We start from the raw sequence: 17,966 nt of genomic DNA, 5'->3' as shown, positions 1-17,966 counted from the left end.
TGGATTGGAAGAATTAACATCATTAAAATGTCTGTATTACCCAAAGCAATCTATAGATTCAATGCAATCCCCATCAAAACACCAATGATATATTTCACAGAACTAGAACAAATACTTCAAAAGTTCATATGGAACCAAAAAAGACCTCAAATAGCCACAGCAATCTTGAAAAAGAAGGACAAAGTAGGTGGGATCACCATACCAGATATCAGGTTATACTACAAAGCCACTGTAATCAAAACAGCCTGGTACTGGCACAAGAACAGGCATATAGACCAGTGGAACAGAACAGAGAACCCAGAAATGGACCCAAGACACTATGCTCAATTAATATTTGACAAAGCAGGCAAGAGCATACAATGAAGTAAAGATAGCCTCTTTAATAAATGGTGTTGGGAAAATTGGACAGCTACATGCATAAAAAATGAAACTAGACCATCAACTTACACCATACACAAAAATAAACTCAAAATGGATAAAAGACTTAAATGTGACTCATGAATCCATAAAAATTCTAGAAGAAAATGTAGGCAACAAAATTTCAGACACCATACGCAGCAGAATTTTCACCTAGGGCAACAGAAACAAAGGAAAAAATGAACACATGAGACTACATCAAACTAAAAAGCTTCTGCACAGCAAAAGAAACAACCATCAAAATGGAAAGGCAACCCATTATGTGAGAGAATATCATTGCCAATTATACATCAGATAAGGGGTTAATTTCCAAAATATATAGAGTACTCATACAACTCAACAAAAGGAAGACAAAGAACCCAATTAAAAATGGGCAAAGGACCTGAATAGACACCTCTCCAAACAGGACATACAAATGGCCAAGAGATATATGAAGAAATGCTCAACATCACTAATCATCAGATAGATGCAAATTAAAACAACAATGAGGTATCACCTCACACCTGTCAGAATGGCCGCCATCAACAAATCATCAAACAAGTGTTGATGAGGGTATGGAGAAAAGGGGACTCTAGTACACTGCTGGGGGGAATGCAGACTGGTGCAGCCACTATGGAAAACAATATGGTGTTACCTCAAAAAATTAAAAATTGAACTGCCATTTGACACAGTGATCCCACTTCTAGGAATATACCCTAAGAAGCCTGAAACACCAATCAGAAAGAATATATGTACCCCCATGTTCATAGCAACACTATTTACAATAGCTAAGATCTGGAAACAGCCCAAGTGTCCATCAGTAGATGAATAGATAAAGAAGCTGTGGTACATATACACAATGGAGTATTATGCAGCTATAAGAAAGAAAGATCTCTTATCCTTTGAGATGACATGAAGGGACCTGGAAAGGATTATCCTAAATAAAACAAGCCAAGCAGAGAAAGACAAATACCACATGACCTCACTTATTTGTGGAATATAATGAACATAACAGTCTGAGGAATAGGTTAGACCCAGAGACATGGAAGTAGGATACATAGTGACAACCCTCAGAAGAGGGGGTAGGGAGAGGGAAGAGATAAACCACAGAACTTATATGCATGTACACATAACCAATGGACATGGACAACAAAGCCGGGGACAGGGTAGGGGGGGTGGGGAGGAGGTGTCAATGGGGTAGAAAAAGAGAAACATCTGTAACAAAAAAATATGTGTGTGTGTGTGTGTGTGTGTGTGTGTGTGTGTGTATATATATATATATATATATATAGAGAGAGAGAGAGAGAGAGAGAGAGAATCGCCCTGGCCAGTTTGGCTCAGTGAGTAGAGCGTCAACCCACGAACCAAGGAGTCTCGGGTTTGATTCTGGTCAAAGGCATGTACCTCGATTGCAGTTCATGCCTGGCCCTGGACGGGGTTGTGAGGGAGGTAACCAGTCGATGTGTCTCTCTCACATCGACGTTTCTCTCTCTCTCTCTTCCTCCTTCCCTCCTACTCTATCTGAAGATAAATAAAAAAAATATCCTCAGATGAGGATTAAAAAATAAAATGAAATAAAAATAAACCTAAAAATATATATAGAGAGAAAATACACCCCCCAAAAAGTGCCACTAGAACCATTAAGTATATTTGGCAGGCTACAGGATGCAAAGTCACTATCAAAATCAATTTTATTTTGACATACTAGCCATAGACTTTGGAAATTGAAAGTTAAAAATAAGTGCCATTTACTATCACATGAAATAACAAAATATTTTAGTATAAATTTAACAAAACATGTGCAAGACATGAACACATAAAAACATTTCTGAAAAAAAATTAAAGACTTAAATAAATGGAGAGATATTCCACATTCATGAATTGGAAAACTCAACATCATTAAGATGTCGGTTTTCCCCAAAATGATCTATACAGGTTCAAAGCAATCCCAACCAAAACACCAACAGGCATATTTGTAGGAATTAACAAGCTTACTCTAAAATATATGTGGAAATGTAAAATTCTGGAACAGTAAAAGTTTTATTATTATAAAGGAGAGAAAATTTGGGAGCCTATTTTATTTTATGACTTATCATAAAGCTACAATAATCAGTACAGTATTACATGAGACAAGGAAGACATATAAATCAATAAAATCATCTAGAAATAGACCCCCATGTATATGACCAAAGATGCCAAGTAAGTCAATGAAGAAAGAAAAGTCTTTAAATGGTATTGGAGTAATGAATTATCCATATGGAAAAAAATGAACCTCAGTATTTGCCTCACACTGTACACAAAAACTAATTTGATCATAGACTTAAATGTAAAAGCTAAAATTGTAAATATTTTAGAAGAAATTTTTTACAATTTTGAGACAGGCAAGAATTTCTTAGGCACATAAAACACTAACCATAAAAAGTTTGATTATTAGTCTTCATCAGAATTAATATCTTCTGATCTTTCAAAGATGCCATTAATAAAATGAAAAAGTGAGTTACACTCCAGATTAAATATTTGCACAACACATATCTCCCAAAAGACTTGTGTAAAACTCAATAAGAAGCCCTGGCCGGTTTGGCTCAGCGGTTGGAGTGTCGGCCTGCGGTACAGAGAGACCAGGGTTCGGTTCCCGCTAAGGGCACGTACCTCGGTTGCAGTTTGTCCCCGGCCCTGGTTGGTCTGTGGGTGGCAGCCACTCGATGTGTCCCTTCACATCGATGTTTCTCTTTCTCTCTCTCTCTTCCTCTCTCTCCCTCCCGCTCTATCTGAACAAAAAATGGAAAAATGTCCTCGGGTGAGGATAAAAAAAAAAAAACTCAATAAGAATACAAACAACCCACTTTAAAAGTGAGAAAAAAGTCCTGGCCGGTTTGGCTCAGCGGTTAGAGCGTCAGCCTGCTCTCCAGAGAGACCCAGGTTCGGTTCCTGCTAAGGGCATGTACCTCAGTTGCAGTTTGTCCCCAGCCCCGGTTGGGTCGTGCGGGTGGCAACCACTTGATGTGTCCCTTTCACGTCAATGTTTCTCTCTCTCTCTCCCTCCCACTCTATCTGAACAAAAAAAATATAAGGAAAAAAATGTCCTTGGGTAAGGATAAAAAAAAAAGTGAGAAAAAAGATTTGAACAGACACCAAAATGAAAATACGAAAATAGGCAAATGTCACATGAAAAGAGGCTCAATAAAATTAGTCATCAGAAAAATACAAACTTAAATCATCACATATTCACACAAGTGTTTAATATTAAAAATACTAACAATACTAAGTGTAGACAAAGATGTAGAGCAATTAAAAACCATGCATTATTAATATGAATGATAAATTCCTAATAGAAAATAATGTGTTAGTTTCTTAAAAATTAAACACATTTAGTATATGAATTGGCAGTTCATATACTGCCAAGAAAAATAAAAATATATGCAACAAAAAGATCTGAACCCAAATGTTCATGACAGTTTTATTTGTCATAGCCCTAAATTGTCAACAACTTAAATCCACCAACAGGGTAACAGGTAAGACAAATGGTGGTATATCCATACAACTGGATACTACTTCTCAGTAATAAAGAACAACAGACTGATACACATAAGACCATGGATAGATCTCAAAACACATTATGCGGAGTGAAAGAAGACAGACACAAAAGACTAAGTCCTATATTATTCCATTACATGAAATTCTAAGATGGTCAAAACTAATCTGTAGTGACCAGAAGCAGATCGGTGTTTATATGCATCCAGGAGAAGAAATGGGTGTATTGACTGTAATGAGGCACAGGAGTCTGAGTGGACAAGAGTGGCAAGAAGAAGATGAAGAAAAGGGCAATGGCCCTTGAACACCAGGCAGTTCCTAGGAAACAGTTCCTAGGCTGTTTGGAGCTGCCACCCAGGACTCGTTTATACAATAGATGAGGGACAGATAAGATCACTTGAGCTGTTCACCAAATTACCAAACCACTCCCCAAGCTAAATTTACTTTAGGCAGACCTAAAAAAGAAAGATCATGGTGTGGGGGAAGGTAGCAAGATTAGAGTGAACCACAATCATTTCCTTTTCCTGCTCTGAGTCATCTTAGTTCTGTAGCTACTGTTCTCCTCTGCAACTTCCCCCCCTTTCCCACGAACCTTAATGATTCCCATCTGATCTGAAAGACTGGATTAGCCCACACTAGCCAGAGAGGGCTACTGGAAGGTCCTCTACAGGTCTTTTTTATTCCAATAGGAAACCTGGGAATCTGAGAAGAGAAGTGACTTGTCCAAGGTCACCTGGCTAGTCACCAGCAGAGACTGGTTTTTTGCACCTTGGTAGCCTGAGTAAATGGGAGGGGAGTAGGTTTTGTGTAAATGTCTCCACATTTATTCTATCATATGTAGATCCAACAAGGCTGATAAATGAACATGTGGGGTCACCAAATTTTACACCTCCAAGGGTCTTCAGTCAGCATAATGTATTATTGGATTATGCAACAGAATAGTCCACGTACACACCACTTAGTAAGAAGGAAGACTGTCATCTGTTTACATATTTACGTCAGGTTTTCAGAAAGAAAATCTGATTAAATGAATCTATATTAACAGAAAAGAAATAACATTATTGAGGTGCTAAGTACGGCTCTAGACATTGATACCTGTTAGCCCATTGAATTCTACAGGGTAGCTGTTATTATCTCTGTCTGACCAACATGTACACTGAGATTAGAGAGGTTGTATGTCTAAATTCACATTGCTGGTAATGGCAGAGCTGGGAATCCAAACTCAGGCTCTTCCCATAAGACCATAGCAGCGATTAGAAGTCATCCTTAACATGTTCTGCTCCTACTATGCATGAGACAGGCACTGGGAGAGAAAAGGTACAAGAGTTTGCATCCTAATCTTCACAGTTCTCAGGATACCAGGACTGAGTGGCCTTTACTCAGAAGAGAAAAGAAGCCCATTTTTTTTTGTATTATTTTGTTATGTTTTTTGAATTGTTGAGCCTACAGAGGGCATAAAGAAGCTTTCTTCATAACTCTGATCCATTTTTCCCCATCTCCTCCAACTGCTGCCAGAATTGCTTGCATTGTTTAAGAATATTTATTACAATCATTAAGATAAACCATTTATGTCTGATTAAACAACAATGCATAGTACTTAATCTTATCAAATTATATAAAAATGTGCCAAATTTTCCTAGGGTGTTGTTTGTACAATGTGGCCATCCACTGACATTTTTTTTTTTTATCCTTACCCGAGGACATTTTTCCATCTTTTTATTCAGATAGAGTGAGAGGGGGAGAGAAAGTGAAACATCGATGTGAAAGGAACGCATCGAGTGGCTGCCACCCACACGACCAACCAGGGCCAGGGACAAACTGCAACCAAGGTACGTGCCCTTAGCGGGAACCGAACCCGGATCTCTCTGGACCGCAGGCTGATGCTCTAACCACTGAGCAAACCTGCCAGGGCACATTTTTTTTAAATCTAGGGGAAAAAGAGGTAAAAACACTGTTGTTATAGCGGGGGAGGGAGTTAAAATGGAGCTTAGAGCTGTATTAGTTTTGTCGCCTAGTTTGTAGTTGTCAATTTTTGCTTTTTTATTTCTGCTCTTGTTATACTGTTTATTGTGTCTACCTTGCTACCAATATTTGACATTCTGATACTACCCAAAGCGATTGCCCTGGCTAGATGATCCTGAATAATCCAGGGTGGAGAAGAGGGAATCTCTCAATCTGAATGTACAAACCCTTACATATGTCTGTGAGTACCTTCTCTCTTATGGTATCAGAATTTTATTTTTATTTTTGTTTTTGTTTCTGTTTTTAATATTGGGTTATATTAAAATATTAAGATCTCTAACTGCCATTACTAAAATAGTTTTAATCAACAGGCTTTCCAAGTGTCACATTTCTTCATATCACCTTTCAAAGCATCCAATTTCTATCAAGTAGTCCAATATCAAATTTTATTTTAAAAATCATTCCAACCAGCCCTGGCCAGTTTGCTCAGCAGTTAGAGTGTCAGCCCATGGACCAATGAGCCATGGGTTCTATTCCAGTCAAGTGCACATACCTCGCTTGTGGTTTGTCCCTGGCCCTGGTCAGCGTCGTGCGGGAGGCAACCAGTCAATGTGTCCCTCACATCAATGTTTCTCTCTCTCTCCCTCCCTCTCACTCTATCTGAAGATAAATAGAAAAATATCCTTGAGTAAGGATTAGGAAAAAAAATCATTCAGACCAGGTGTATGACCTGATATTGTCCTACTTTTACAATATTTATTCTGAGTTCTTTACCTTGACATCTTACTGAATCCTCCTTGACCCCTCTGAAATCACCCTACATTCTAGACATACACTTACATTTATGTGAATAGACAGAAAGATGATAATAGATAGATGATAGATAGATAGATAGATGATAGATAGATGATAAAGTGTGATCCAACCTCAGCAATTGAGCCACTTCCTCTCTGAATCCCTTATAATAGAGCCACTTGGGGAAAGAGCATAGTTGTTAGAAAAATGAAAGAAATGATAGGGGTGAGGGGGAGTAGAAGAGAGACATGAAACAGACATACACAATGACTCACACATATCAGAACAAACAGGGACAGATTCAAGAAAAAAAAACACAAGGACACAGAGACAAACTACCTTCTCTCTTTCCTTCCTCCCTGAGTCTCTGAGTTTTCCATGGGCTCTTCCAACATCCCTTTCCCACTTCTTAGTCCATGTGGTACCTACTTGATATGTTCTGTGCGTCCAGAGCCCTCGATGGTCTTGGCTCCCCATCGCTGCTCCTTCTCAGATATGTCATTCTGCAAAAGACAGCACCCAACAATAAGTGACGGCAAGAGCTGCACTGAGAGGCCATGCCGCTGACACATGACCTCCATGTCCCCTACATCTGCCGCCTCCTTCAGTCAGATGCCTCTCTATGTATACCCACCTTGCCCCCCTCCCTCATGTTAAATTAAACTGGTGAGCTCTGAAACCTCCCTTCCCACTGCATCGCTCACACTTTACCCTTCAGGTCTCCTACAACTTCTGAATCCCCCCAAATTACAAATGTCCAGCCCAGATCCTGGCTCATAGGCCAGAGGAGACCCAGGTTAACCTGCTCCTTCAGCATAGCCTGCCATAGCCCATCAATCACAATGTCAAACTCCTCTCTCCTTCTCACCTGTCTCCTTCCATCCTCAGCATCAGGTATCCGGCATGCCCCACTCATTACAGCCAATGGCCCTACCAGTTAGTTCCACTGTGAGGGCTATCTCGGCCCCAAATTGTCCTTTTTCTAAGCCCCCTGAAAGGTTACAGAGTGGCCCAGATGCCTCTCCTCTACCTTTCATCATCCAAGCAAAGCTATTTCCAAACTCACCACAAAGTCAGGGTCTGTGTCCCAGTCATCACCCTGGGTCTCCACGGAAACAGATACGTCATGTCCAACTACGGACTTCCACATCTGAAGGTGACAGAAGATGGCAATAATTAGGGGGAAAAGTCAAGAGGAGGGGAAACAAGAATGCTGAAGTCAATGATCTAGCAGCTCAATGTTTCTTGCCATATTTTGTTAGGAGATACTAGAAACTGAGGCAAATCAGATGGAAATTTTAGGAAAGTACCTCTGTGGATTTAAGACAGACTACCATGGCCTGGGCACACCTGAGTCTGGATAGAAGTCATTATGGGTATAAGTAACAATAAGTAACATGGGTGCAAAAACTGCTGGGATAATTCATTTGCCAAGAGACCACTCAATAAGGGGCGCTAGAACATTGCTGGAATTATAGCACCCTTTCACTCAGGTTTTACAGATGACTTTTTTTTTTTTTATCCTCACCGGAGGACATTTTTCCATTTTTTGTTCAGGTAGAGTGGGAGGGAGAGAGAGGAACAGAGAGAGAGAGAGAAACATCCACGTGAAAGGAACACATCGAGTGGCTGCCACCCGCACGACCAACCAGGGCCGGGGACAAACTGCAACCAAGGTACGTGCCCTTAGCGGGAACCGAACCCGGGTCTCTCAGGACCACAGGCCGACGCTCTAACCGCTGAGCCAAACCGGCCAGGGCTACAGATGACTCTTTTATAGCTATCAAAACATATATTGGTCCATCTCTTGATAAAGTGAACATCTGCACTCCTCTCTACAACCTGTTTAACTCTATTAAGCAATTTGCCAGCCCCCGTTGTGAGTGCTGTCCCACCTCCACTCACACCAGCCACTGAACGGCGGCATGAGGTCTGTAGGGCTAAAATTCATACACTGAACAATACACAGGGAAGCATTATTTCTGGGAATAAGTCACTTAGTCTTCCATTTTACCTTTTTCTTTCTTTTCAAAAAAACTCTATATTCTTTAATTTAAAAAAATAGTTTAATTATATTTTGAAAAAGATAACTGACTCAAAAATTGCATATAATAAATCCCTTACTTTGAACATTAGGAGTTATTAGATTTTTATTAACTAAATAAATGATAAAGAACTATTTAGAGAACATGTTTGATGGGGTACCAAATTGTTATTCTACTGGGGCATCCCTCCTGTTTCTACTGAGCCTGCCAGTTGTGCATGAGGAGCAGCTGTGTCGCCCCACATGGGATGTTGGACTGAGGTGGGAAGAGGAAACATAATGCTCATCTGCTCTGATGGCTGCTGAGACCTCTTGACCCTGAAACCACTTGCTAGCTGGCAACTCCCGGGCTCATCCTTCCCTGCTCAGACTCCTCATCCCACTGGTGTCTTTTCCCAAGCTCTTTGCTGTCTCTCAAAGGAGTCTCTCTTACAGCCACTACTAGGACTCTACAGTGCCTCTACCCAGGCTCTCGGACTCTGATCTTCCTCTCCACTGGAAAACTCCCTCTGCATGCTCTTTGAAAAATGCCTTGGAAACCAGCCCAAGGGAAGTTTCTGGCAGACTGGTTAAAGATTTGCAAAAAAGACACTGGAGAAGTATTCACCAAGTCAGCTGCACTGTGGGATGAGTCACTGCTGAGACCAGCTCTACTTTCCCCATGGGGCAACAATTATGGATGGAGGTGGGGCAGGTAATCAAGACCTAGATTCTGGCTCCTGGGCTGCTCTGCAACAAAAGGACTTCACACACAAAAACTGGAAAGGAGACATTTCTGAAATATTTGTGAGCAATAAGGGAGCAATGAGGACTGATGGTCCTATTGTCTTTCCTGTTCTTCCTCTGAAGTCCCAGCCTGACTTTCCCATAAATCTTCCATCTTCATGCATTTTTAAAACAAAGGGAAGTTTCTGACACAGAGACATCTAAATATCCTTGAGCTACTGGCCAGTAGTAGGGAAGCCAAGAAGCTAGAGGTGAGAGACGGGAGAATAACTTGGTCAATCTTGGCACCCAGAACACCAGGTGCCTTCTGTTGATGGGGTACCAAACTGTCATTCTCATAAGGCTGCCTTATAGCACCAGCAAAGTGCACAGACAGGGAGTCAGATCACCCAGCTCTGTTACTAAGCCCCTTGTGGAAATATGGCTAAGAGAATCAACATAGAGTTATTACTTATTAGCCAGGTACCAGGGTAGGCAATTTACAAACAGTAACTTCAATGATTTGGTAAATCATTGAATATCTGATACTGTTTTCCCCAGTGGAAAAATAAATGAAGAGGTTAGCCTAGCTAATCTATAAAGTCCCCTACATTTCTGACATTCTGCACTCATGCAATCACAGAAACTAACCCTAGCCGCACCGTCATGCCATTTGGCCTCCATCAGCACCCGTGTACATGAGCAACTGCTCCCTGATCTATGGGACAATGTCTTCCATGTGAATTGTGGCTCCCTGTTCAAGAGCAGAGACTTTGTCTTCACCTCCTGTGGTCCTCCTCCCAACTCGGTGCCTCGGAGCAACCAGCCTTAAGAGAGGGTTGTAGACTATCCACAGAAACTGGGGGTCCTGGATTGATGGCTGCTGAATCATGTTCCCTGGGCTCCAGACCCCACTTCTGTTTCCTTCGGCAGATGCTCATTATCCACAACCACTCCCACCCAGGCCTTCTGGCCATAAAAGGTTAAAAGTTTCCTAGCTGTGACTTCATCTCTCAACAAGTACTAAGAGCCAGGTAGGTTCCTCTCACCTCAGCTCTTGCCCTGTGCCCCCTTACCTTCCCACTGCTCAGGGTACCCACCTTCAACGGTGCGAGTGTCTGTCTAGGCTCCCAGCTCCTCACGTCAACACTTAGCTCCTTCTCTGGCTGTTGCCACTTCTGAACAAGAAAATGAGCTGATGCTTCAGTTCCGTATTCAGGTTTTCTGTCATTTCCTGCCACCGTGTCCTTGCAGTTACTTCCTGAAGTCTGAGTCAGTTACTTCTGCTTAGGCACTTAAACAAAAAAGGACCAACTGCTTCTATGCCTAGTCTTTTGCAAGGCTTTGAAGGCCATGGGGAAGTTAAAGAAAAATGCTCTTACTTTCAGTTTATATCTGGTCAGGGAAGCAAAACATTCTACCAGAAAACGTATCAGAATGCTGGAGCACAGCATTTGTGTCTTGATTATGTGGGCAGGTATACACGTCCTAGTAAAGGAATGCAGACAGTTTAGTATTGGCTGAGGGGATCAAGGCTTAATGGGGAAATGATTGTTATGTGGATCCGGCAGGGTAAGATTTAAAGAGACTCACTTTTACATTACCCACAGCACTTAAAACTGGGTTTGCACATAGTAGGTGTTCAAATAAATATTGATAGAGTGAATGATGGAAGGGAATAAGTCACAGGGGAAAGGCAAGACATGGAGGGAGAAGAACTCAGATTGTTTAGGGCACAGTGAGGACTCTGAGCTAAGCGGTAAGAAGATTTGGTTCCACACACTAGGAAGTTTGAAAGCTCTAGGTGGTACTGGGTGGTCGAGGTCTGCAGCATGTTGTATTTATGTTCCTAAAGATTTGCTGCCCTTCCCTTCCTTCTTGAAGTCAGACTTGCTTGGGTGACTAGTTTTGGCCAGTGAAATGTAATGAATTACATCACTTTCTGGTAGAGACTTTAAGATCAGAGCAAGCCTTACCATCCTTCTGCCCAGTGTCCACCACCTGCAAATTCTTCAGTGGGAGGGAGTCCCCAACAGAGAACAACACTCAAATCTATTGTGTGAGGGACTTGGAGTCTTTGGCTACAAAATAACCCTTCGTTGTTTTAACTACTCAAAATCAGAGGGTATTCATCCTTGTATCTGACCTAGCCTTTCCTAATCTTGACTGAGATGGGGTTGTGACCTGATTTGCTCAATCATGAGCTCCCCACTAGATTCAAGCAGAGACTGGATGAAACTAATCTAAGAGACAGAGGAGGGGATTTCTTCATTAGGAATAAGCCAGACTTGAGTCACTTCCAAATCTAAGGATTCTATGCCTGCGAGTTGTATTTATTGACCTCTCCTACTTTAAGACCTATTTATCATGGCAGCACCAAAATTATTTAAGGAAAACTAAATTTTGTAGAAAGGGGAAAACATCTCTTAGATCATTTTAAATCCTAATTCAGAGTTGAAAATAGAAATGATCTGACCAGATGCTATGATACACCATCCAGGTAGTTTTTTAGAGAAACTATAAACATTTTAAAATATGGTTTTATCGATTTTTTAGGGAGAAATAGAAACATGAATTGGCAGCCTCTTGCATGCACCCTTCTGGGGACTGAGCCCGCAACCTGGGCATGTGCCCTGACCGGGAATCAAACCAGGACCTCTCAGTCCATGGGACAATGCTCAATGCACTGACCCACACTGGCTGGGCAAGAAACTGTAATTTTTTTTTTAATCCTCACCAGAGGATATTTTCCCATTTATCTTCAGATAGAGTAGGAGGGAGGGAGAGAGAGAAATATCTGTGAAAGAGACACATCAATTGGTTGCCTCCCGCATGACCCCAACCAGGGCTGGGGACTTAACTGCAACCGAAGTATGTGCCCTTGGCCGGAATCAAACCCGCGACTCTTTGGTCCAAGGGCCGATGCTCTATTCGCTGAGCCAAACGATAAAATTTAATTAGAGATACCACCAAGAGACCTCATCTCTCCTTAGCAAATGTCCCAAGTTCAATGCCAATGAGAGGCAGCAAGCTGTGCACATAGAAATGGCCAACCATTGAAGACAGACAGTTCAACTGTTGTACCTTGAGAAAGTAAGTTTTCTCAACCAGCAACTTAATGTAAAAACATAATAAGCCTATTCTGCTATACCTTAGACTTTCCTTCCCCCACTCCCACCCAGGAGGACCCCTAGGGACCTCATGTTTTCAATATGCACCAGATAAAGAGTTCTCCCAGGCCCGGGGATATACCTGCATGAATCTTACGCTGTAAGGCCCAGCTTGTTTGGTTCAGTATTTAGATTAAACTTCCTCACTCTACTTGCCCAGGCTGAGGTCTAGCAGCTAGGCTGGAAGGATACAGGTAGCCATCACCGACATTGGTCAGAGAAGGAAACCTGAAATATGTAGAGCTTTCTACCCCTGTACCATTCCTGGCTGCCCCACTCCTACATCCTTTCTCTACCTTCTTCCGCTCAACATGCAAACACATGTATGTAAGCACTCATGAACACATACACACACCACCAGCTTTTCATTCTGAAAATAATTTTATTATTTTACAGTTATTCAGGAAAGATCCTGGGTTGGGGTGACCAAGGTTTGGTTGCCACAGAACAAATAGTTAGAGCAGATCAGTCAGTTCTTTGGGTGGTGAGAGCAGGCCAGGAAGACATCATGTGCATAATGAGAAAGTAATCAACAGGTAGGGGCCGAGGGGGAGGGGAGGGGTTGAGGGGAGGTGGGGAATAGGCACAAATGGAATTTGATCCTGCGGTCATTCTCAGGCCTGATATAAATGTCTTGTCTTCTCCATATTCTCTCTCCCTTTTCCTTAGCTGTTACTGCCAGAGAGAGCAGATGAATATGAAGTTGAGAAAACAGAATTAACTGTTACCAACAGCAAAGTAGCTTAGTACTTCAAGAGGCTAGCGGTGATCCCCAGACCAGTCAGATCTCCCTGGTTGGGAGTCAGTGTCTCACCTAGGCCTGGTTCCTAGTGTACTGTCGCAGGGCCCACATTCGAGGCATAACCAGATGACACAGAATGACAAGCACCTGAATCCCGCTGTCCATAACCAGTTCTTCCTGCCTCTCAGTGAAGGAAAGGCAAGGGCCACTGAGTATACATATCATCAAGGGCATCAGCGATGGGATCCTATCCTTACAGTTCAGGACCACACATCTTACTCCAGTGATGTCTGAACAGTCAGGGAAGGAGATGTTGTCCTTTCCTGTGATCCAACAGCTAAAACCCCTGGGGAGTTCTTCAGCTCCCACCCAGGAGACCTAATCAGGTATCTTAATGTTCCCCAGAACTTTATTATGGTGGGTCCACCTTCCCCTTGAAGCAGGAGAAAATATAAGGTAAATGAAGCAAATAAAGTATCAATCAAAATGATACTGGACTTCAGATTATTAGGTTTATTGGAGCCACCCTCCTGGCTGAAACACATTCCTCAGCACCTTTCACAGGACCGCAAGAGAGCAGAGCCCAACACAATCTGAACAAATCTTGAGCCCAGCCATCAAACGTGGAGCCTCCTCAGATTCCGCAGAACTGTCCAGGCCCCAGACAGTAGTAGAAAGCAGACTCGATGGTCCTTGCAGCTCTAACCGGTGCTCCATTCACTTCTGTCTTGCAGGCACTTTCCGTGGAGACTTGGAGAGAGGACCTGTAAGTGGGAAGACTATTCCACTGGAATGGATGGTTTTGATGTTAGAGGTGAGGATATTCCAAGTTCTGAGAGGAGTGTTCCCAAGGTGAGAACGAAGTTTACAAATGGCCCGTGAAACATAGAATGAGTAGGACGTGAACCATCAAAAAGTAGATGGCTGCTAGCAGAGGCACCCGGGTTCGGGAATAACAGAGCGAACGCAGGACCCGCTTCCATCCAGCACCGCTCCGTGACTGCAAGAAAAATTGGAGCGTCAGAGAGTTTTACCCTGTAGAGATATGTCCCTTTCCTCTCCCCAACCCCTATATATATAGATATATATATATCTATCTATATATATACACACACACACACATATATATCCTGAAAGTCCTCTGAAGGTCAACAAATTGGCAAATTCCACCAGTTTCCTCCAGCCTTCCAAAGCTTTCCAGTCCTAGCTGCTCGGTGCCTGGAAGTCCACATTCCTCCTCCTTGACCCCGTGCCTCAGCACAGCTGGCCCCACAGACTAGCACAGTGCCCTCTTTACCCTTTATCCTTCTTACCCTGCGACAACTAGTGCCCGGAGGGTCTATTAACAGTGCGTGCTCCTGAGTGCCACAGGAGCCAATGATAGGAGTCCGGGCAGAGTCCCATTCACTGTGCTCCAACCTGTGTTGAGAGAAAGAGGCAGGGCATTGGTTCACAGCACGTGGGGTGGATCGGGTGCGTCATCCCAGTCACCCTGCCACATGATGTAGGACAAGGGGACTGCAGCAAAGGCTGCTCACATCCCTGTCCCCATGCAAGGAGTGTCCAGGCAGACAGGTTTCTTTCAGTAAAAGGTGGTGATAACTACCAGGAATTGACTGCCTACTACCTATCAGATGCCAGACTGGGTGCTTTATAACCATTTAAACTTCAGGTTTTGAGGTTGGTGTTACTTTTTTCGAAGTAAGTTTGAAGACGTAAAATTACTTGCCCAATGTGGCACAGCCAGTGAGAGGCAGAGCCAGACTTCAGATGCTTATCTTGAAACACTGTGCTCTTTCCCCCCTACATCACACCTGACTTAGGAAAACTCACTCATTTTTTTCCATTTATTAAAGGCTAAGAGGCAAAAGCATCCAAGAATTAAAATCAACTGGCAGCCTTAACTGCTTTCTGTTCTTTTTTTTCTGATTTGCTTATGTATTTAATACTTGACTTCTCTATTTAATGAAGAAGCTGCCTTTACCCACTCAATGGTTTCGTCACAGAAATAAGAACTGTATCAAGGGGGGTGCAGGTAACACAGCACATCTGGTCAAGCATGCCTAGAGGGATGCACGCTTTAACGGTGGTGGGATAATGGAACTCTTTACTCTTGATGGTTCCTCCCTATGAAAGGATGTCCATTAGCCTGCTACTCCTGGCCTCTCTCTGCAGGGCACACACTCTCCTCCAGGAGAGAAGGAACACTTTAATCTGATTTGTAAGTCTAGAAAGAAAAACTAGAAAGCATAGCCTTGCTCCATTATGCCTTTTTCCTCGTGAGAGCTTCTATATCTGTTCCTCCATGTGATAAACTTTTGGGGGGCAGGCTTGATATGAAACAGTGTGGTTTATGGTACTGTGTAGGTCAGTGTGAGGCTGAGGAAGGGTGAGATGTTTGTAGGTACTGGTGAGCCAAACAGTACTGACTGCTTTTAAACTGCAAGTCCATTGAATTCCACACGCACAAAAAACAGATGCAGGAGAAGTTCTAAGATTAAATTGATAGTACCAGGTCTAGGTAGGCAGTACTTGACTGGCTACTTCAATTTCCATTCTGCATCAAGGCCAAAGAGAGAACTGCAGAGAAGCTAAGCTTGGATTCATGTGGCTTGTCCACAGACTCGAGAGTCACCCTGAACTATACAGTTTCAAATTGGCTTGGGACAGGTTAATTACACACAAGGAAGAGATCTCCCCCAAAGGACTGGGTTTCACAGGTCTAAGCAAGTCCATTGTAAGTGGCAGAGAAACAGCCATGGGTGCAGAGGCCTGAAAATGCAGCAGACACAGTAAGGCTGTGTGGTTTCTACAAAGAGCCCACCCTCAAGGTTGCATATGAAGGCCCAAATTAGTGGTGAAAATTAGTAAGTTGTGGATATGCTAGATAGGAAAGAAAGGTATCTTGAGTAAGATCTGCTCACTGGGGCTGCCACCTAAACTTTGCAAGCCATTAATATCACAAATGCCACTCTCTGCGGGAAGAGGCAATATATGCAGGTGGCTGCCCCTACCCCCAGATATAATAAAAGTGCCTGCTTTCAATGTTTCTTTCCATGGAAAGGGACACCCAGCAGCTAAATAATCGTAGCCACTGTCCTCTCTCTCATGCATAGTGATCTTCTTGACTGGTGAGCTGGGAATAAGGAACTGGGGATATGTAACTCTGTCCTTCCAAATCACACTTGGAGCAAATATCCCATAAGAAGCACAATTTGCTGTAATGTTCTAATTTTATAAGAGTAGGTTCTTCTTCTGAAAGGAAAGCCTACCCTGGTTTAACACTGCCTGGACTGGGAGGGGAAGTTCAGAATTAGGAAGTGCATTTGCTAACATATAAAACAGCTAGATTCTTTTATTTCAGCTTTAAAAAGTGGCCTCTTAGCTCTGGCTGGTTTGGCTCAGCGGTTGGAGCATCAGTCTGCAGATCTGAGAGTCTTGGGGTCGGTTCCCGCTAGAGGCACATACCAAAAAAAGTAGCCTCTTAATCTCCCATATGTTTTAATCTTTGTAAAAAAAATCTTCAGCCCTGGCCAGTTTGGCTCAGCGGTTAGAGCGTCAGCCTGCGGTCCGGAGAGACCTGGGTTCGGTTCCCGCTAAGGGCACGTACTTCGGTTGCAGTTTGTCCCCGGCCTTGGTTGGTCATGTGGGTGGCAGCCACTCGATGTGTCCCTTTCACGTCGATGTTTCTCTCTCTCTTTCTCCCTTCCTCTCTCTCCCTCCCACTCTATCTGTACAAAAAATGGAAAAATATCCTCGGGTGAGGATAAAAAAAAAAAAAAAAAAAAATCTTCAATTGATTCAGATCTCAGATAGGGAATGGGGTTGCCATTTAATTGACTCTAAAGAATCCTGATATAGTTACTGGTGGGATATAAGATACCTTATTTCTTGCAACATGAAATGCTATCAATAAGTAGTAGATGATATTATTATTATTCTTTAAGAACAACTGTTTTCGAAAGTGCAGGCCTCCTAGATTCTAAAAGTAGAGTCTTCTCAAGGGACTACGATGACCCTAACGTTACTGCAACACCCGTCTCAAGATGAGAATTAGATCCTAATTATTCCCAAGTCTGGACACTAAAATGCACATGAATGTGAGCAGAATGGACCAGAGGTGAACACAGGTATCTCCCTCAGCCCTTTACCGCCTGATCTGCTCCTCGGCCAGGGAGAGGGCAGTCTCAGCAGCCATTCTTTGGTCTCGTTCTTCTTCCAGCAGCTTCCTCAATTCATTCACCTCCTGTTTAGTGTTGCTCAGCTGCTTCTGGGCTTCTGGATAACTTCAGGACAACAGAAAAACAAACAGCATCACTAGATGCAGAACGCAGTTGCTGATATAAGGGATCCCAAGACTTCATAAGGTTATAAAGCAGAAAAATGTATAGAAGTTGGCACAAACAAAGAATATATAAAAGCATAGCTGTAGATGAGGTGTCACCTCACACCTGTCAGAATGGCCGCCATCAACAAAACATCAAACAAGTACTAGTGAGATTGTGGAGAAAAGGGGACTCTAGTACACCGCTGATGGGAAGGCAGACTGGTGCAGCCACTATGGAAAACACTATGGTGTTTCCTCAAAAACTTAAAAAATTGAACTGCCATTTGACCCAGT

General features: G+C 42.7%; 2 protein-coding genes across 6 annotated transcripts in view; both read right to left on the bottom strand.

The window, feature by feature from the left end:
• Positions 1 to 10,664, bottom strand: part of HCLS1 (hematopoietic cell-specific Lyn substrate 1) — a 28,084-nt gene extending 17,420 nt beyond the window's left edge. The window contains exons 1-3 of the mRNA XM_036243096.1: positions 10,534 to 10,664; positions 7,751 to 7,834; positions 7,114 to 7,187 (exon numbers count right to left, since the gene is read on the bottom strand). Coding sequence (XP_036098989.1) covers positions 7,114 to 7,187; positions 7,751 to 7,834 — 158 coding nt within the window. The 5' untranslated portion in view covers positions 10,534 to 10,664. The remainder of the gene's footprint in view (positions 1 to 7,113; positions 7,188 to 7,750; positions 7,835 to 10,533) is intronic.
• A 2,503-nt stretch (positions 10,665 to 13,167) lies between these two features.
• GOLGB1 (golgin B1) overlaps positions 13,168 to 17,966 on the bottom strand; it is a 98,401-nt gene continuing 93,602 nt past the window's right edge. For all 5 annotated transcript variants that reach the window (XM_036242318.1, XM_036242319.1, XM_036242321.1 and 2 more), the window contains 3 exons: positions 17,497 to 17,631; positions 14,659 to 14,764; positions 13,168 to 14,345 (listed from right to left, as the gene is read on the bottom strand). In XM_036242318.1, coding sequence (XP_036098211.1) covers positions 14,211 to 14,345; positions 14,659 to 14,764; positions 17,497 to 17,631 — 376 coding nt within the window. In that variant the 3' untranslated portion in view covers positions 13,168 to 14,210. The remainder of the gene's footprint in view (positions 14,346 to 14,658; positions 14,765 to 17,496; positions 17,632 to 17,966) is intronic.

Source organism: Molossus molossus, unplaced genomic scaffold (assembly GCF_014108415.1).
Source record: "Molossus molossus isolate mMolMol1 unplaced genomic scaffold, mMolMol1.p scaffold_m16_p_5, whole genome shotgun sequence".
In the NCBI taxonomy this organism is placed as follows: Eukaryota; Metazoa; Chordata; class Mammalia; order Chiroptera; family Molossidae; genus Molossus; species Molossus molossus.
The sequence above is the reverse complement of the archived record's forward strand: the minus strand, read 5'-3'. Positions and strand labels throughout refer to the sequence as shown.